The 21626-nt window shown below is 44.7% G+C and overlaps 1 protein-coding gene across 3 annotated transcripts in view; it reads right to left on the bottom strand.

The window, feature by feature from the left end:
- The window catches only part of USP30 (ubiquitin specific peptidase 30), a 302545-nt gene that overhangs the window by 151394 nt on the left and 129525 nt on the right, over nucleotides 1-21626 (bottom strand). For 2 of the 3 annotated variants that reach the window (XM_085636303.1, XM_085636305.1), the window contains one exon: nucleotides 2144-2203. The exons of the other annotated variant lie outside the window; for it this stretch is intronic. In XM_085636303.1, the coding sequence (XP_085492429.1) occupies nucleotides 2144-2203 (60 nt within the window). The remainder of the gene's footprint in view (nucleotides 1-2143; nucleotides 2204-21626) is intronic. 3 annotated transcript variants of the gene reach the window in all.

Genomic DNA, 21626 nt, shown 5'->3' with positions numbered 1-21626 from the left:
GTGGGCTTCCAATTCTGTAATCGACCATTGGTGGAATTTGACGTTACAATCTCGTCCTGCACAATTTATGAAGAAGCAGGGCAGGCTATTTTTACGAGTAACAAATCTATTTTAGAAAGCCTTGAGGAAGTCACTAGATGTGACGAAACACGTGTCGGCTGTTCTCGTGCACACCGATCAAGACCATGTAGTATTAAGATTCTTGTACAATATCTTTCTATTTGTATCTGCCTAGAAATAGGGGTATACACAGTCTTGATCGAAATTGTTAGGTCCTAAAAATACATGCATAAATGAAAGAAAATATTTTTTTTGTACAAACTCATCTCTGTCGCTTGCCTGTGATACATTGGATATTTGTTTTTGTGAAACCAACTTATCAAGGTTCCATATTTGGAGTTAAATAATATTCAGAGTGCCGGAGTATAATGATGTTGTAACGTATCTCACAGTGACTGCGGATGGTCCCTGTGTATTTGTATTTGTGCACCCAAGGTAGTAGGGCACACCTTTACCCTTAGTGGCACCTTAAGAATTTCTTAACTGTTGGATATATTTGGAGAGTTCACCATACTTTTGATTGCCCAGTCTATTTGTACATTTTCAGAAGTGCGACCCCATAAACACTACTACCGCCTCTTGTATAGTAAAAAGTCTATTTTGGGGTAGATAGCGTGAAAATTCCTTTTTTCAAAGCGCTGTTCACAATGGGCACTGACCGCAATTATAATGTTTAGGTTTTTTTTCACCTTCATGAATAAATTGTCAATAAAGCAATGGAGAGTCATATGGGGTATAGCAGATTTCTGTGATTTTTTTGCCTGTAGCCATGACCGTGTGATTACAGATTTACAGTTTTCCAATAATTTCCAAAATATATTGTTTAAAGCTCAAATCGTTAGAGATAAAACTGCTACAGAATAAACCGCATAATTTAAATTTTTGGGTGCACCACGTAATTTGATCTTTTGTGCCCCATTATCTTAATAGTCCCCAACAATGGCAAAGCTCTGCAGAGTGGTTTGGTGACTTACATTATGATGACGAAATCGACATTTTCCAGGGAAGCATGAAATATTTTTCATATTTCACGGTTGCCTGTGAAATACAGGTTTTATACCACTGCATCACACATGCTACGCCCCTCTAAGATGTGCAGGTAATAAGGTCCATATGCCCAACTATTATATCACTGAAAACCGACGGAGTCCTAATGAGTAGGCACACTTTTCGTAGTTGTCCTCGTTTACAAACTTTAGTACTCTGCTAGGGAAGCAATAACATGAAGAGGTGATTAATAAGTGGTCTAAAAAGGCCCTGATTCTGAGTTGGGCTAATAAGAACCTGCATGGGTGACACCACCCTCCCAAGTCCCTGTTTGATTGGGTGGGGGAATGCCCTCTGAAAAACCCCATGGGTTTCGGAGAACATTTTGTAGGGAAATAGGCGTGAAATTGAGGCCAAATACTCCAATGTATGACCTACGTACTGCAGGGTCCAGAATTTTATACCCCAGTTCTGGGCACAACAAATTGCATTTACTGGTAACTGAAGTGGAAAGACAGGCTGGAACTGGTAACTACATGTTTTGTATCTCTAGTTATATCTCAGCATTGGGACCAAACATGCAAGGTCATTGGATAACACGGACAAGGCAAAAAGAAATAAGCAAGAAAATGCAGGATCTAACTGATGACCAGAGAGCATGGAGATCTGCATCCTCATACAAGAAAGTTTACCTTAAGGAACCTCCGTTAGTCCCATTTTAAACAGGACACGAGTATGTTGCAAAACTAGCTTAAATACCATACCACATTCCTGGAAAAGCTCATATGAGCAAATTACTTATACATAGGTTTCCTTTGGATACTATACTTTCATCTTTTCAATAATTAAGTACGTTTGAGTTCTACTGGCATGTTTGAATCAAGATTAACGATCTTTATTTTTGCGTTCCCATATCCACAAATCATACCAGACGAATTAATATTCAGCCAAAAGAACGAGAAAGTCATGATTATTTGAAGCAATTGTACATGTGGTGTGTACTTCCATCACGTATTTTCTGTTTATGTATGTCAACAATAGAATATAACTTAACAACCTGAACAGATGAAGAAATTCCTGGAGGCTTTAACCTTACCCACACAGCTCCTGGGATGCTCAATGATAGGCTGTCAAATGTATCATATCGGACAGGGCTCTGGAAGAAGAGGGTTACAAAAATCAATGTTGCAGTGCCAGAGCAGAGTATTGCTTCAGAACATGCAGAGATTATCACTTCAATCAACCAACAAGTTACTTTACCTTCAATAACAGTTTCTGGTAGAGACTATAGCCACAGATTCATCATCTTTTGAATATTCGTCTGTCATCAGACTTGATCCAGAAACTTCCCAATAGCACCCATATGCACCTGTAGATGGCACTGTGCAGCTCCGCACTGACACCGTTCCACACCAGAAATGATAGACAGAGCGTATATAGGCGCGACTCCCACTCGCTGACGTTAGTTGCTTTGGAGAAAGAAAATTGGTTTGACCAGTGCAGATCTTACTAATGGGTAAAGACCAACCACAGAATGGGGAGGATGGGAAGGTCAGTGAGGAATCTGCAGCTAGAGTCTCTATCAGAAAGATTGTTACTGAAGGTAAGTAATGTTTTCTAGCTGCGGATTCCTCACCTTTTGAATAGATAGAAAAGCAGTACCTATTAGGAAGCATTCCTGTAGATTAACCCAACCAGAAAGTTCTGCAGAACCGAGTGAGCAAAACGCCCCTTTCGGCGAACCTGACTGTCCGACAATAGTGTTTTAAGAACATATGGTGGAATACCCACATAGTCGCCTGGTAGATGTCCAGGGCAGGGACTCTGCATGCCAAGCAGTGGTAGCAGCTTTGGCTCTGGCAGAATGAGCACATAGTCCCTTCGGAAGCTGCTTTTTAATCAGTGCAGAGCAGATCTTAATGCAGAGAATGATACAGGTGGGAGATGTTTCTCTTCTGCACAGCCTTACATTTTTTCGGTCCAGAGAACCCCACAAACACCGTATCGTCTACTTGGTGCCCTTTAGTGTACCTCCGTGAAAACTCAGCACACTACTCTGATTCAAGTGGTGGAATTTCTCCTTCTCCTTAAAGGGGTGAAGTAGAGCACAGAACCCCAGTAAGGTGATGTTTTGACTGAAAGTGGAAGAGGGTCACAATTTTAGGTAAGAAAGAGGCAGGTGTCCGCAAAACCAGTTTGTATGAGAATAAGGTGGTCTACGGCGGGTTGACACAAAGAGCTTGAAATCCACATACACGCTGCGCTAAAGTTATGGAACCGAGGTACACTGTCTTGAGAGAGAGGAGCCACAAGGAACAGCTGTGAAGCAGCTCAAATGGAGGGCACATCAGAGACCCACTTAGCAAAATCGCACAGTCCGTTCCCCAGTTTGCTACTAAATGGAGCTCTCATATTCTTCTCCTCTTACTCCACCTATGTGAATGGGGTTGCCCTCCTAATTCAAAGAGGGGCACCAGTAAGACCTCTCGGGGTGCTTTTGGATGAGCAGGAGCGCATACAGATCACAGATACCCGCGTCACAATGATGAATGTGCATGGGCCAAATGTCGATAACCCTGACCTATGAGGGTTTGGGGTGCTGCCTTATGTTGAACAAACATTACAGAACAGACACCTCTGTGGTGGGGGAACAACTGAAAGAGCTGACGCGCTTAGAGGGCTTCCGGAAATGGAGCCCGATAGGAATTGACTAACTGGGAGACGTCTGGAAAGGAGGCAAAATGGTCAAGTTCGTTAAATTGCGGCAGGAGTTTCAGATGGATGCAGGGGAATATCTTCACTATCACCAACTAAGACATGCACTACACTGTCATCTCACAGAAGGAACCTCGATACCGGAGTATTCACCACTCGAGGACAGACTCCCCTTAGATCCTATGAGTGATAAGGCAATATTCCTCACATATGAGAAGCTAGTTAATAATTCTCCGGATTATATGGGACCTCTGAGGAAAGCCTGGGAATCTGATATTGGTCTCCCCGAGGAAGGAACGCTTCCGTCTGGTCCAATTCCGCATTCTCTATCGATCCTGCGCCTCACGAATGGTCCAATTCTGTATTGGAAATTGTAAGTCTGAGGAGAGGGCGAGGGGATGTGGGGAAAAGGGAACATTCTTCCACATTTTGTGGGACTGCCCCATAATCCAAAATTACTGGGAGAGATTGTCCCGAGTAATGGCTGAAGTAGTGGGAGAACTAGTATTGACGGAGCCCAGGTGGCATATTTCAGGAGTCACTGGGGATACAACATGGCCGCAATGGGCTAAGACCTGGCTCGCACTGGTAGGGGGTGTGGCCAAACAAAACATCGCCCATGCATGGGGGGTGGGTGATGCTTGGAAAAAAGATATGGATTGGTGCTACAGGGCGGAGCAATCAGTTTACCAAAGCAGGGGCTGCCCACGCAAATGAAAGAAGAAATGGGATGCATGGGCACAATACAGGGGCCTATGGGAGGAGGAGGAGTGAGGGCCACGTACAAGCCTCCTTAGACCAAAAGGCTGAGCGATGCCCCGCGGGACAGCATAGTCGGAAGCTGCAACACTGTGAAGGACACTGTATGATGTAACATGATACATAGGGAATGCATGTATCCTTAAGCGACTGTTTAATTTCGGTATGATGTTTATCTGAAGATTGTTACTTGTTCAATAAAAATAATTTTAAAAAAAATGTTGGGCAAAGATTACAGGAAACTATGGGGTGGGGATTTCACCCTCTCTATGTACCCCAGCGTGATTACTGCTGGATTCGGAGCGATGCTATACATGCGTGCCCGAACGTCGCTACAGAACTTAATGGCCCAGTAGGGAGTAGAGGACTTGTTCCGATCCCGCAGCCTGGGAGAAGTGCCTACACCTGCCACACTGCGTTACACAATTTCCACTCAAGACTGGACTACTGGCTCGGCACTCGTGATGTGCTAGGTTGGTTAGACAGGATTGAGAACATGCCAAAAACACAATCCGATCATGCACCAATGGCCATCACGATGCATATGCCCGTGATGACCCGTGGCACCAGACTCTGGTGTCTACGCCTGGATGAACTGTTAGATGCGGCTTTCACAACTAAAATCAACCAGGCTATATCCTCCTACTTTCAGATGAACTGTAAACACAATAGGGACACTCTGGGAAACATTCAAGGTAGTTATAAGAGGTGAATGTATTTCCAAAGGAATAGGCATACTGAAACCCAGACAAGGGGATTGAATCAAGCTAGACACTAAAAGCTTATAAAAGATAAAAGAACGCACTGTCTCACACAAGCTTGTGCAACTGAGCACCAGGTAGATGGAGTTTAGAGACAATATGTGGCAGCCTGGTGCTATGGGGAAGGGAAAACCCCAGGACGATCCCTATCCGGACTACTGTGCCCTTCCCTTGGGAAGCAGCTGAGATAGCAGAAATTAAATCAACGGGAGGGGTTGCATACTATAAATCAGCAAAGATCCTGCAAGAACCATATTACACAGTTAGACACTCCTCTTCAGCATCCCAAATATATGAATATCTAGAATAGACAATGCAGTACTTTTTTTTTTGGGGGTGGGGAAGGGGGGGCACCTTCCAGCTGAGTTTTAACAAACATATGCAGAGGAATTTGCTTAAGTTCTGTTGGAAAAATACACAGGAGGACTTGAGCTTAGCAAGTTTGCAAGGCTATTTTATCACACTCCTCAAGCGTGGTAAACCTGCACACCACTGTGAGTCATATTGACTGTTCTCATTAATAAATTTGAGCACCAAGATTTTGACTAAACTAATTGCGAAAAAGGCTGTTCCCCATACTCCCCTACATGATCCAGCCTGAACAAGCAGGATTTATGTTGAACAGATCCACATGAGACAACTAAAGAACGTTATTAGCACTTTCCCACCAGGTTGACCAGGCATAGGTAGTGGAGGCGATTCTCTTAGACAGGGCCAAGGCCTTTGATTCTGTGGAATGGCCATACCTTTTAACTGTGATAAGAGAGGATTGGCATGTGCAGACAGGAGATATGATGGGTCACGCTTCTCTACAGTGATCCTCAAGCCACAAGCAGCTTAAATTATCCTCCCCAATCCTGATCACAAGGGAGACGCAGCAGGGATGTCCCCATCATCGATCCTTTTTGCACTGGCAATGGTACAACTAGTATGCATAATAGCATACTATTATGCATATAGTACGCATACTATATCTGTAGCTTATTATGGGTTATCTACTCATCCTTCGCGGAAGAACCCATGGAGCAAGCACTCCTGACTATGATAGTGACAAACCCCAGCCCATTTAAATTCTTCACCAGAATATACAACAGAATGAGCCCTGCCATCTCCCCTACACTACCATTTGATAAAGAAAAATGGAAGCCTGAGCTGGGGTACGAAAAGAGTTAGACATACTGTTGCACACAGATCAAATAGGTCTTATCGAATGGTAGATCTCTTGCACCTCAAATTTATACACAGGGCATTTACATGCCTAGATCCCTGGCCAGGCATGGTTTAACCACTGACACCAATTGTTTGAGTTGTCAGCCCCAAACACAGATTTTCTGCACGTTGAGTGGGAGTGCCCTGCTGTCCAAGCTAATTCGGTCAAGCTGACCTAAGAGATCAACAGCATGACCTTTCTCATCCTGACACTTAGCCCTCGGGTATGTTAAGAATGTCCCCAACATAACCAAGTGCTTTGTGGCACTCATCCTACTGGTAGTGTAACATTGGGTGACAATGAACTGGGGGAAACCCTCCTCTCCTCGATATGCACAATTTCTGAGGGATTTTACCACCTGCTCCATACACTCTGAGGATCATGGAACCTTACTGCAGCAGGCATGCAGACCATTTGGAGTTTGCAGTGCAGATTTCACCTACCACTACAATCCACACTTTGCCACCCCCCGCCATTCCTAACACCCCTCAATGGATCTGGGGAGCATGCAAGCCTCACTGACATCGATGGGTGAACATTCACAGGGACTGACATTACCCAATCCCTAACTCTGGTTACAAAAGATGAAGATCGTCATTGTTGGTTATGTAATTGTACTGAATCACTGATATTGCTGCAGCTATGCTCAATGTAAAAACTAAAATACTAGCTGCAATAACGCCATGTCGGACTCTACCTTCATCAGCCACGGACTCTCCCCGGCCCCATCCGGACTCCTGCGTTCTTTCTCCCTTCCAGCTCCCTGACGCGGATGTTGGCGTCGGGATACATGAACAACCAGGAGAGCCATACAGCTGGCCCTTTAACTCCGGCTCTACCTATGCGGATCCGACCCCTTGGGGGTCGGAGCTAATCACCGACGAATCGGATAAGAGCTGGCAACCAGAAGGAGGAGGCAGAACCCGGAAGGAGGAAGTGTATGTCTGGGGAACCTGTGGAAAGGCACCGAAGCAGACGAGAGGATCCGCTGATCACCCGTTCAAGAAGCCAGGTGGCCAACCGGAGGACGCTGCGCCCAGCCACGGCCCCAGAGGGTCGTGGCTTGAACAGATGCGTGCTCTGGTACTTGGGAGTGGGGTGGGAGCCCAAAGGCCGTCTGGTCAGACTGGGAAACAAACCGAGTCGGGCTGACGGTGCGTCAGTTACCCCGTCAGTAAAGCACTCTCACTGATCCCCTCTCCGGTGACTGTTTTCCCCGCTCCCTAATGCCCACTGGTCGCGGTGTGTCATCCCTCACGTTTCCCTCCCTTCTTCGTTCTTATGACCCCAGAGTATTGTGCACTAACCATAGTTCTTGTTGTTTTTCTTCCCTCCTTCCACACCCCGCAATATTAAACGAGAGGACGTCGACCCGACACTGTCAAGGGGAAGAGGCCTTATTCCCCTGAAGAGGAAAGCAACGGGACATTTGTTTTCCTTCCGTTTACTCTTGTGCCTTTCTGTATATTGTGACTGGTTCAAATAAACGGAACCCCTGTTTCTTTTGCAAAGAGAAGCCCTTGTAGTCCGTGTGATCCCTGTCGCCATACAACAAGCCAGTTGTTACTTTATTAAAAATCTGAATAAAGTTTACAAATAAAGACAAAATTAAAAACATTTTGAGAACAAAAGTAAATAGGATAAGCTAAGAATGTTTCAGTGGGAAACTGGGATCGTGGTAGAGGACCCTGTCAAGATTTCTAATGCCTTTCTAAAAATGTATAGTAGTCTTTATAAAGAGTCGTTAGTTTGCCCTTATTTCCCAAAGTCAGAAGATATACAAGCTTTTTAGAAAAGACTAAGCTGCAAAAAACAGCAGATTTTGAAGAGGTCGATAGGACAAGAGGAAATAGAAGAAGCTTGTAAGGTTAGAGGAGACAGCAAAGGTTACAGGCCCAGATGAATTGCCAGTAGAAGCACTTAGACTGTTCCAGCAAGAACGTACTCCCTCATTACTTCTGTTTAATGCCATGCCGTTTGAGGCAGATATAATAAAAAAGCAGGGTTGTGTAGTGACTTTTTTTAAACCAGGGAAGAATCCTGAGAAATGCAGCTCACATCGCACTATAACATTATAAAATGAAAAGAATTTTGATGGAAAACAGTTCTGATAGATTGACTAGTATGATTAAAGAAATTGTGAAGGACAATCAAACAGGATTTATCCCTTGGAGATTGCTAGCCTCAAATTCTGATCATCTATAAGAGATAATTGAATTTGCTGACGAATGAGGAAAAACGCCTCTGATCTGGTGAACTATGAATTACTAAACAAGATTCTAGAATCTATACACTTTTCCCTACAATTCCTCACATAGATTTGGTCCTTAAACCACAAGTCCAGGGCAGAACGTTTGCTTAAGGGAGAAGAAGTAGGGGGAATCCGAATAAAAAGCTACATCAGTCAGGGAAATCCATTATGTCCTTTGCTATTTGCTCTTTTCATCAAACCATTATATTTCTTTATCAGTCACAAAGATTCGATCAGGCTAGCCCCAAACGTCCCAGGAATAAGAATATATGCAATGACATGGTCCTCAATATATTAGCTGGAGAGGACATTTTTAAATCTGTGTTTTACACTATTAATATGCTGTCAAAACCTTTGCAGTATAAGATAATTAACACAAAGACAGAAGCCTTGCTGATGATCTCTAGCCCATGAGATTTGCCTTTAGAATTCCTTATTATGGTAACTAGACAAAATTAAATACTGAGCGACAAAACTCTCAGTGTCATTGGGTGTCAATTTAAGAATTCAACAACTAGTGCCATCTATCCTTGGCATAAGTGGGGCAGCTAAAAATAACTTGAATGGTAATATTAACCCATTGTTTGTCTTTTTGAGACTCTTCCTTGTTACTTATTCACATCTTTATAATAAAAAAGGGATGTTGTATCTCTAAGCTATGCCTGTGCCTACCACTGGAGAAGAGAGGATGGACCCTACCCGACATAAAATTATCTTATTTAGCAGCTCTGTCCCAAATATTACAAAGGATTATTGTCCAACAAGTTCAAATAAGTAATATAACACTGATTCTCTAAAGGTAATACCAGGGAAGTATGGACTGCAAGGATCCACATGTAAATTCACTAGTCCTAAAATATATTTAAAAAATTACGTTTTGCACTCTTGGGTATATGAGTAACGGACATTTGCTGTCAATATGGAAAGACACAATAACCAGAAATAAAGCTTGCCACTTGGATCAACCCTGTAGAATTGTCAGATAAAATGGCTGAGTGGACAGACAAAGGTCTGTGGGAACCTAAGCATATTTGGGATCAAAAGGAATTATGACGTTAGAAAAATTCAATAGAAATGTTATCTTCACTTCTGTGGCAGTTTAAGTACCTGCAATTAAGTTTTTCTCCTGACAAGCAGGGATCTCCAGGATCGCTTCCATCATATGCCTAATTAAGGCTATATCACAAGAGTCCACAGGAAATTCTAGATTAGGAATTGCCAAACTTAAGTTAAAAACAGCTTGTGAACTGGAATTTGGATATCCATTTAGTGAAGAGGAATGGGAGAGCCTTAATAGGGAAATACGTTTGCCACTCAATGCTAATGGAGTGGCTTACCTAACCATTCTCAACTCACTTCACTTGTTTTACTGTAAGAACACTTTAAGATCAAACATTTGAGGACATTTTGCTTGACTAATTTAATCATTCTATTTAGTGATTCCTTGTAACAATTCTTATCCTAAAAACATTTACAGTTTTTCTCAACCAAGTTCCCCATTGACACAGTTTTACTCCAACAACTTTCTATGCATTTTGAGTAGAACTCAGTCATGCCAAGAAATGATAGGAATTCCTCCCTATTTCTTGATTCTGGTAAAGTAATAATTCGGTATTCTCCTTGGGCTTACTTTCTTTCGGTATAAGTGTTCCAAATAGTCAATATCTGTTCAACTCGTGTCTTGTAAAAATTTGGACAGCATCTTGGATAATTGAATCCCTGGCTTGACACGTTGTATTTTTAGTCAAAACTGATGCCACTGACACAGGCAGAAGGCATACTTAAATACCTGTTGGTGCCCATAGCTATCACAAAGACCAATTCTTCCACCAGACCCAAGGAACTTCTATGGGCAGTACATTTGCGCCGAGCCTGGCCTGTCTCTATGTAGCGGAATTTGAACGCCTCCACATAACTGATGACAACATCTACGTCAACAACATCATCCTTTGGAAACGTTACATTGACGATATCCTTATCCTGTGGAAAGGAGGCAGAGACTTGTGACAGCTTTTTCACTTGGGTAAACTCTTTGGACCCCTATTTGAAATGTACCCGGTCTACTTCCCCCACTGAAATTCACTTCCTTGACCTCACCATTACTCTACGGGACGGCATCCTCTCCACTCATACTTACAAAAAGCCGACGGACCGGAACAGTCTAGTCCTGTATGAAAGTCATCATCCTAAAGCCCTGAGGGACGACCTGCCCTTCGGTCAATTTCTGCGCCTTCGCAGGAACTGTGGAACGACCACCGACTACAAAAAGGAGGCCATCACCTTAAGCAACAATCTCAGAGCACGGAGTTACCCTGACACTATTATTAAAAGATCGAGTAAAAGAGCTCTCAACAACAACCGGGAGGTTCTATTACGGAAGAAACATTAACATGTGTGACCACCTACACATCAGAAATCAAACAAAGTGCAGAGGATTATTAGTAAAAACTGGAAGATTCTCAAAACGGGCAAACTGTCGTTACCTAAACCAAGGTTTGCCAACAAACGCACTAACAATCTACGCAATATTCTGGTACATACCCGTCCAAAAACTACCAAGTTGATCTCACAGGGGACCCTGTGGGGTGCAACACCAGTACAAGGACACTACCCTTGTGGTGAATGTGGAGTAGGTAACCTTATAAAGGCAACTAAAGAACTCACCCTAAAAGCAGGGAAATTCTGGACCCAAAAGAGCCATACGAACTGTAATTCGAAAAACTGTGTGTACCTGATCACATGTCCTTGCAAGTTGAGATACATTGGCATGACCACACGCCCCGTAAAAACGAGAATCATGGAACACCGAAGTAATATACGATGCGGCAGATCTACCACTAAAATGAGCACTCACTACATCTCTTGGACCCAACGAACTGCACTGGACGGGGCTCGAAATTAATCCCATCTGGTCCAGCCAAAACCTTTGTGAAACTAAACAGAGATGGATTTTCCGTCTTTCCACACAAGAGAGGGGCCTGAACGATGACATCCCGTGGACAGAAATAATCTAACACCTACACAACAGAGGATGTACTTTAGACACACCCAGCCCTTACTGCTGACTCATGACACACACTGAGATCCACTCACACATTCCAGTCCTACTCTGCTGTACAACTGACACTCCAGAGAAGGCGCGGCTGTTTCTGTCTTCAATACTCACGTAGACACCATACTGTGTACCTTCCATTTTTATACCACGCCCTTCTTTGGTTGATACTATTTATTATTACCAGTTTTCCTAGCTCCTGAACCACCAGTTATATCTCTCTTATTTCTCGATATTATCACTTATCTGTCTCCTATATAGACTCCACTAAATACCATCAACAGACACTGTCTGCCATGGATTCCTTGAGTGTCTTAATTGGCTTTTCCCACAACTATATGGTATAATCCCCTTGACTAACATTAACATTATAATAGGTCTTGTTTTCTGCCACCACATGCAGCCCCTTTTGTCCATTACTTATACTCGGTACTGAGTCTTTCTTCATGGAGTCAGGCTTCACGTCCCGGGACAAGATGGCGCCCCGCGCAATATCTCGCGGGAACACAGCGCTTCTTCTATGTTTAAGTACCCGGGCGAACCGCAGTTGCGGTAATATGCAGGTGAGGACAAGACTCGTGGTACAGAGGCGAGCCCGCACCCATACTAGGGTAAGTCTAATGGACATCCTTTTAGCGCTTCCTCATCACCCTGTGAGCCGCGCCGTTGCCGCGATTCACTTTTAAGCACTTGCATGTTGGCTACTGTCTCGCCCGTTCTTTATAGAGCGGTACGTTTACTTGTTGTTAGTATACGCATCCACCCAATTTGGCTTGGATACCCGAGCCTCACACAGACGTGTGTAGCACTCGCTTTGATTATGCAGGTCATCTAGGATCGCGCCATGACCCTTTGGAGCATTTCACCGGTACATAGTAATATTGTTACCACACGCGGCTAATTTAATTTCTGCACCAGTCGCTGTCATTATGCGCTAATGTAAGCATGCTGATTGAGCTCACGTCCACTCATTACGACCTTTTCGTATGTGCTCCATACCAGACTCTCCCATATACGTTATGAGCATGGTTGTTGGCGTACATCGCGCCCCATAAGTATGGTATTGACCTCCAGTGTCTCATACTCTGAATCCACACCTTGGAGTATATCTGCACTTTCCATCCTGGCACCGTCCAGCTCCTTATGAGATGACGGAACGTTACAAGTTCGCCATGTTTTTGCACGGATCGGTCCACGACGCACACGTCTATATTTAGGCGGATTGTCACACCATTGCATGGTACCACCCATCTTCTCTTCGCTCCTGGGGTGGCACTCAAGCATGTCTTCTGTGTTTATATTTGTAACTTCCTTTTACCCCTTCTCATCCAGTGGGCCCGTTCCAGTTGTCGGGTCGTCTTTCCTTCACCTATGAGGCCTCCGGTCCTACTTTTCTGAGGTAAGACCTGTTTGTGATTCTTCCTCGACCAACCCTCTCGTAGACTATGAATAGGGTCTACCTCATTGGTCCTAGAGGACTGGTTGACCCCCATCTCTTACGTTAGTTCATATATACTTTTAACTTTGTTTCTCTCCAATTGTTTATATACCAGACTAGAGACCTTTGCTTCTAGCATGGGCCTTAATGTTGGAAAGATTTAGCTCCACCAGTTGTTGATGGTACTCCTTTTTTCTCTCTTGCCCTCTCCTTTTTTGTCTCCATCTCTCTAGGTGGAGTCACTCTATAAGAACCCTGAATTAGGGACTTGTTCTTATTTTGGGGTAGATCCCATCTCTTAACTGACCGATAGAGGTCGCTATATATTTAGATCTACCTCCGGTCCTGAAAAAGTGTCGCTCTATCTCGGAGCAGCGAAGACACGAAACATGTTGACCCCAGTCAACGATAGGTTACCCAGATACCTTGACTCATTGCAGTAGGCCCACTGATTTTACTTAGTCCCAGCCCCGACACCCTTATTAAAGAATCAACAGGGCCAGGGCCTATTTTAAACACCTTTCTACACAAACTAAGAGCCACTGACCTCCTTCACTCACACACACCCTTCACATACGGCGTTCTCAGATCAGAAGATCTCCGCTAAAGATGCCACCAGGCCCGTTGGACATTGCAGCGCCGGTCTGACGAGGAGCGCCCAATGATGAAGCATGACAGCCTAACAGGTGTGTGAGGGCATTAAGATCTGAAATACAGATCTCCCCCCCAAGTCCACAAAATTGCAGGCAGTTAGTGATTCTCATCACCTCGGCCTTAGGAGAGGAAATGTTTCCTTTTTGTGAATCAAGTACACTCCTAGGAGCACAGGAATAGGACCTCTTTAAATAACCAGCTCTTATGTCGCCCCCTTGATTATACATTGTAACTTTAGTCAAAACTGATGCCACTGACACAGGCAGAAGGCATACTTAAATACCTGTTGGTGCCCATAGCTATCACAAATTTAATTTAGTTTCTTGACTCCGAATAAAAGAAAATCTAGTGATATGCAGAGGTTAAATCAACTACTGAGAACGCTTTGCCTTTAGTAAAGGAGAAACCATCCCACACATTTTTGGTAGTGGTTTTCTATTTAGTACCACACATTTGTTCAATTCTTACAAATCCACACAAACCTTTTTCTAAATGGTTTTTGGCTGCCACTAAAGGAGATACGTCACAGGTGCAATTACTGCAATTTCACATGACTTTTTTTTTTTTTTAACAGAATGCTAAACTCGGAATGTGCACTTTACCTACAACAGGGCTGGCGCCTGTGTTTAATTTAATTTTTAGAACTTAATTTTTTAAACTGCGGTGTCCATTCTTAAATCAGTCAGAAATCTCCTTAGTTAAATCTGATATCTGCTGTCACAGTTTCCTGGATTTCATATATTTTTTTATTTCCTTAATTAACATTTGTGGGCCAGCATGGTAGTCAAGTTCTATTTGCAGCAATTTTCGCTGAGGCCAACCTAAGGAGATGCCTTCTCTTGGCGATACATAAAAATGTCCTTATCGCAATGTGCCTTTTTATTCTATGTTTCCTAAATAGTAAGCATTCATATTATCAGCTCATCCCCTACCCTCCTGATTTCATATTAACTAATGCTTAACTTTGTTCCCCAATACAATTAATAAACATGCAGTGTGAACTACAAAACAATTATGATCTCAATTTCCATTCCATCTAGACTCAAAGTAATGTTTGAATATCCAGAGTTTCTATTCCCGACTTTTAACAATTTCTTCACACATCCCCTTTATGCTCTTTCTCCACTTACTATTCCTGCAAAAATCAAAAAATCACCTTTATACACAGAATATTTGTTTGTTTCAAAGTAGGACGACCTTTCCTGTTTGCCCAGTGATCCTTCGAATTCCTTCAAAAACTTAAACTTTTCTTAACACTTCCCTTAAAAGAAAATTCTTCAATTCCTTCACGGTTAGTGGTATTTGCTATGTGTACTCCACTCACTTTCTCAGCATCCCTTTTAAGTGCTTTGATACTTGCTAATGTGTGTTAAACTATTTGCTGTTGTTAACATTCTATGGTGCCTTGAGAAAGACCATAACTCAAAGGCCTGGGAGAATTCCCATGCCATAGACCTGAAAGTGCTGAGGAAGCACTCCCTCAAGCGAACGACATTGGACAACCCCACATCGATCAAAATCCCTGATCAAGTGGACGGCTCCTGGACAGCTTGTGGAGCTGCACCAGACACTTGTCATCCCAGTCGGGTATGTTGCATAAGGAAAAGAAATCTAAGAAGTTGCAGAGGTCTTCCCCGTGTCTGTCCAAATCTTCGGATGAGACAACGGAACGGCGGCACTCCAGGCCCTGTGTCTCCACGGAACCCTAACCAGCGTCAGCTCCATGGGTTTAGGTGGGAATGCCCTCAGCGCAAGTCGGGCCCCATGGATTCAGTGCTGGATCCGGAGCGCCAGCGAGACCGAGACCTTCCCTGGGGCCCGCTTCCATGGCGATGGCGCCATCCCCATCGCCCTTGACTCCAATACGGAAAAAGGACCCGTCCGGAGCCATGCCTTCAGGGTTAAAGCCAGGGACTTTGGTCTTCGACAGGCCTCGTACAGCGGATGAATGAGAGGGGTATGGCAACCTTGATGAATATTGCCACCCATTGGATGACAGAGGACACCTGGTATGAGGATCTGGCGGATGCCTGTGGGTTAGACACGTTCCCCGACATTGGCTTGGTCTCCCTTCCTACTGTGGCTTCAAAGCAGGTGTTTTCTATTGCTATGGTGGTGCGTAGGGCGGCTGAGGTCCTGGACCTTCATTTGCCCTCAGTGGTAGTCAATAATAATGTCTTGATAGAGGTGCTTCAGCAAGGGCCTGCTGCCTCTTGAACCCTTGCTCGCCTTTAATGAGACCCTCATCGACTACTTCCTCAGATCAGTCCAAGCCCTGCACAGGGGCTCCTGTGCACGGGACGATTGTCCTCCTCCACTACCCCACTCCAGGGGACCTCAGTTTCCTAACCCTGCACCCCACTCCAGAGAGCATGGTTGTCCAGGCCTCCACTTCTAGAATTAACCCTGGAAAGTTAATTTCCACTTCACCGGATAGATAAAGAATCCAAGAGGCTGGATACTTCTGGCAGGAGAATGTATTCTTCCGCCAGCCTAGCACTGCAGTCAGTGAACACCGCATGCCTCTTGTGCCATTACTCCTACATGATCTGGGACTCGATTGTGCAAGTGCGGCAATGTTCTCGGAGAAAACCCGAGCCATACTCTGGAGAATTGCAGCAAAGTTCGTTATTTGTTGTGGTCTGGACATGACCAACTTGCTGGGCAAATCGATTTCTTAGTCAGTGGCCCTTTGACACCATGTCTACCTGAGGAATACTGGCTTTTCTGGAAATGTCCAAGCATTGCTTAAGGACATGCCCTTTGATGGCTCTCTGTCGTGTAGTTCCAATAAACATATATAGGATCTGCGTGTCTAGACAACATAGACTGTGGGATTGGTGTCCAGACTGATTCCACCCCGAGTATGTTTGCCTGTATACCAGCTAGCTCACAGTGCCACTAGAAACCCTTCTTACCAAGGACAGAATAGTTCTTGGCAACTATCAAACATGACAACTCTGTCCCATCAGGGATCGAGGAAACAGTACAGTACTTTTCGCTCAGTCACTTGAGCTCACTTTGTCTCAGAGAGATGCATCGAATAAACGGTGGGGACGTTTTCAATAAGCATTTATTGAACCAGTTTCATTCTGGTGTAAAATAGGTGTGCTGAAACAACAATAAGACAGAAACAGATATAAAGGATTATAAGCACCAACAGAGTAAAAGGATAGTAGATTTCTACCATAGTGCTAAAACAATGAATACAGGCAGGTATGAAAATACATGATAGTAATAATGCGTACTCCTACGATGCGACCCTAACTAGATGTACCTAAGTGTACCTAGCATGTATGTAGGTGTATAGCCAAGAATCCGTCTAGGATAAAGTCAACCCCGTTACCTGAAGTGAGAGACTGTGGAACCCCGTCTTGGTCTCGAGATGGACACCCCGCGAGGGATGTCAGACCACTGAGAGCTGGAATGTCTGCGTGTAGGAACCTCAGCGTCTAGCATCAGTGTGTCAGCATGGAAGTCCTTTTTCTCCTCTGTTGGTGCTTATAATCCTTTATATCTGTTTCTGTCTTTATATCTGTTTTTAGGTCGAGGACTACCGGTCTGCCGAAGGCAGAACCGGAAGTCCGGAGATCTGATGTTTCTGAGAGTGGCTATTTAGCCCGCCTCTCTTTTTGCCTCTCCTCCATTGGCTGGCTTCCCAAACGGAGGCCAGCCATTGGAGGAGAGAGCCGTCCCTCCAAATAAGCTCCGTCTTTTTCAGATTCGGGGGCGTGTTCCGTGCTGTTCTTTCCACTTTTTAGCCACGCCCTTTTTAGAACAGCAGGAACACGCCCCCGAATCCGAAAAAGTTTAGAAGCTTCTATCCGCCATTTGTTTGCTATCGTCTGGCCGCGAGGATCTTCTTGCTGTTGTGCGTCGAGGACCCGCACTCCGCACCGAGGCAGACAAAGAGGCCTGTGCTTGCGACATGCCAGCTGTTACTTCAACACATGTGAACAAAAAACACAACGCCTTAGGTTGGTGCAAGATGCAAAAACGTTAAGCTCATTTGAAGGCCAGGAAGGAAGGTACGGAGGAAGCAGAGGGGGCGGCAAGCGTTCCAAAAGGCACCTCTCGTGGGAGACAAAAAATGCTTATAAAAACACGTGGGTCTTGGGGAGTCAGGGCACAGGCGCGGCAGAAAAGGAAGCTTTTATTAACAACACATCTTCTCTGTGCGAAGCTTCAACCCGTGCGTTTCGTTCTCTCTTCTCTAGCAGTTCACCTTTTAGGTGTCTGCCCAGGACTGAGCAACGTTTATCTATTTTTAAAGATTCACACGGGGGGGGGGGGGGGGGGAATAAGCAGAAAGATTAACAGCAGCACCCAGTCTGAAAGGAGCGCGTGCCACCAATTTCACATTTTCGCGAGCTCCCTGGCCCAGTTTAAGATATTGATTCCTTAGGGAGTCACAGCACTAAGTTGCGGTGTGAGCTTCTTTTCAAGGGTTGTATTTTGTATTGCAGACAGGAAATCCAATTCACTGCAGCCCTGCAAACCCATGTCCTAACTCTAAAGATGGAGGCTGCGCATGGCAAAACAACATGAGAGGTGTGGCGCAGCAGCCAGAGCGGCTGACTCCAGGGCGCGGGGTTCACGGTTCGATCCCCTGCTGCAGCTCAGCATCATGTGACTGTGGGCTACAGCTCACTTAAACTCCCCGACGGCCCCCAGAGATATGTCCGCACTTTACAAAATGGAATAATTACTATTAAGATTGTCTTACAGCTCTACAAAGGGAATCAACTTCAGCAAAGCGCAGCCGGATCAGGGAACGGGAAAAACACTGGTTCGCTCTATGGGGCTTTGCGAGTCAGCCTGTGGCCACCATGTCCTGTTACCAGCATCTGTGTAGCACGCTTCTCCCAGGTCATCGTCCTGTAACGCTTTTGGAGTCTGCAAGCCCCAGTGAAAACCTGGGGTCGACACTGACCTGAGTCAAGAAGGTCTGGTGTTCTTGTGTGGGGCTAGTGACGATCAGTTGGTCTGTGGCTTTACAAAAATGAATTAGATGGGAGTTATAAGGTGTGGATAGATTTAAAAAAAAAAAAACAACAGAAAGAGGAACTTCAAGGAGAAAAATCAAAGTCGGGGGAAACAACTAATATGCACAGGAGGATGAAAACATACAATGGAGCTAATGACATCCTAACATATTAGTTTAATGGGGCCTGTGTGTGCCTCATGGATGTTTGCTATTGGCTACATGAAGTTTAGGGGCGTGGCCTGATGGTCGGGTCTAATGCCCTATGTCCTGGGCGTGCCTCTGAGATTGCTATAAACAAGGGAGAGATGGAAAACGAACATGGACCGGGATTTGAGTCTGATGTGGGGCGCAGGGACAGCTGAGAGCAGCCCCCCAGCCCTGGCAGCCTCTTGGGTAGGCAGGGCCCAGGGAGGAAGCTGCTTGTATAACACCGGCCACGCTGGATGATCTTATCTAGATAGCGTGACGTCCTGACAGCGAACACAAGCCCGGGCCTGAAATAGAATGCCTCGGAGGGATATCACATCGGATTTCAAATCCAATGATGTTAACATTTTTTTTGTTCAGGATTATCAACGGGAATCTAAAACTCAGAAATTGCGATGATGCCACGGCTCAAAATAAATCCTTGAAGCCACAGACTCAACTCTTTCAATCAAGACAGGAAAGGGAGAGGCATTTCGCTGCCTGTCCTAACAAGCACTGGCAAAGTCAATAGATTTGACGTTAGTGCTGCATGTCATTGCCTTTGCTACTGCTTTGAAAGCAGCTTAAAGTTGCTTTCTTTTCTGCCGCTGAGACACTGCTACATTAAGTAGGTTGAATTAAATGTAATAGATTTGGACATGGACACGGCGCGGCAATGAGGCTAATCTAGGCCTCCCATAGTATTGTTGAATATTCATAGCTTAAGGAACCTATGTTTTGAACAAATTGAAGGTGACCGATCTGACCTTTGGTAAACAAACTAAAAGGCAGTTAGCATAATCAAGTTCGCCAGGGGATCCTCGTCTTTTTAGGTCGAGGACTAACGGTCTGCCGAAGGCAGAACCGGAAGTCCGGAGATCTGATGTTTCTGAGAGTGGCTATTTAGCCCGCCTCTCTTTTTGCCTCTCCTCCATTGGCTGGCTTCCCAAACGGAGGCCAGCCATTGGAGGAGAGAGCCGTCCCTCCAAATAAGCTCCGTCTTTTTCAGATTCGGGGGCGTGTTCCGTGCTGTTCTTTCCACTTTTTAGCCACGCCCTTTTTAGAACAGCAGGAACACGCCCCCGAATCCGAAAAAGTTTAGAAGCTTCTATCCGCCATTTGTTTGCTATCGTCTGGCCGCGAGGATCTTCTTGCTGTTGTGCGTCGAGGACCCGCACTCCGCACCGAGGCAGACAAAGAGGCCTGGGCTTGCGACATGCCAGCTGTTACTTCAACACATGTGAACAAAAAACACAACGCCTTAGGTTGGTGCAAGATGCAAAAACGTTAAGCTCATTTGAAGGCCAGGAAGGAAGGTACGGAGGAAGCAGAGGGGGCGGCAAGCGTTCCAAAAGGCACCTCTCGTGGGAGACAAAAAATGCTTATAAAAACACGTGGGTCTTGGGGAGTCAGGGCACAGGAAGGAAGCTTTTATTAACAACACATCTTCTCTGTGCGAAGCTTCAACCCGTGCGTTTCGTTCTCTCTTCTCTAACAGTTCACCTTTTAGGTGTCTGCCCAGGACTGAACAACGTTTATCTATTTTTAAAGATTTACACGGGGGGGAATAAGCAGAAAGATTAACAGCAGCACCCAGTCTGAAAGGAGGGCGTGCCACCAATTTCACATTTTCGCGAGCTCCCTGGCCCAGTTTAAGATATTGATTCCTTAGGGAGTCACAGCACTAAGTTGCGGTGTGAGCTTCTTTTCAAGGGTTGTATTTTGTATTGCAGACAGGAAATCCAATTCACTGCAGCCCTGCAAACCCATGTCCTAACTCTAAAGATGGAGGCTGCGCATGGCAAAACACGAATGAACCAAAGGCGTGGCAACCATGACTTGGTCTCTATTCCAAGAAAGAAAGAAAAATGTGCCTATGCATCTTGTTTGATAGTAAAAGACCTCCCTCGTTGAGGTGCAAAAGCCCTCTCTCGCCCCTGGGCACCAGGGCCACGACACCTGCTGGTTTCTTACAATAACTGATGCGCCGAGATATACAAAAGGCCAGAGGTCAAAACAATATGGTGCACAGATGTCCACGTGTCAAGCCAGCAGCGGGCGAGGGCGACCACAGCCCTAGTTTAGTTTGTATTTGCATTAGCCAACTGGCTTTTGTACATCCATAATGTACAACATACACACATTTTGGAAACTGTTAAATGATTAGAAGAAAAAGTTAAAAAAAAAATAACAAGAGAGGGCTGCAGAAGAAAAAAGAAATGGCATATGAATAAAAAGAAAAATTCCATTTGCAGCTGACTCCGCTGTCTTTGCAGATCTAAGGATGAGGTATTTTGGTCAGATCCTCAGTTAGGAGTTCAAAAGATTCCGCAGTTTCAGACCAAGCATCCCAGATAAATAAATGGTCACTGTGTTTCTGTCAGTTGAAAAGGGCATTGTCACTCACTAACTCACTCTTTCACTACCTCACTGTCTATCTACTTCACTCTCTCTCACTACATAACTCTATACATCACTACTCCCCTCTATCTATATCACTACCTCACTATCTCACTACTTCTCTCTCTAAAAAGATCACTACCTCACTCTCTCACTACCTCACTCT

The sequence above is a fragment of the Triturus cristatus genome, chromosome 11 (genome assembly GCF_964204655.1).
Source record: "Triturus cristatus chromosome 11, aTriCri1.1, whole genome shotgun sequence".
NCBI classification, from domain to species: domain Eukaryota; kingdom Metazoa; phylum Chordata; class Amphibia; order Caudata; family Salamandridae; genus Triturus; species Triturus cristatus.
The sequence above is the reverse complement of the archived record's forward strand: the minus strand, read 5'-3'. Positions and strand labels throughout refer to the sequence as shown.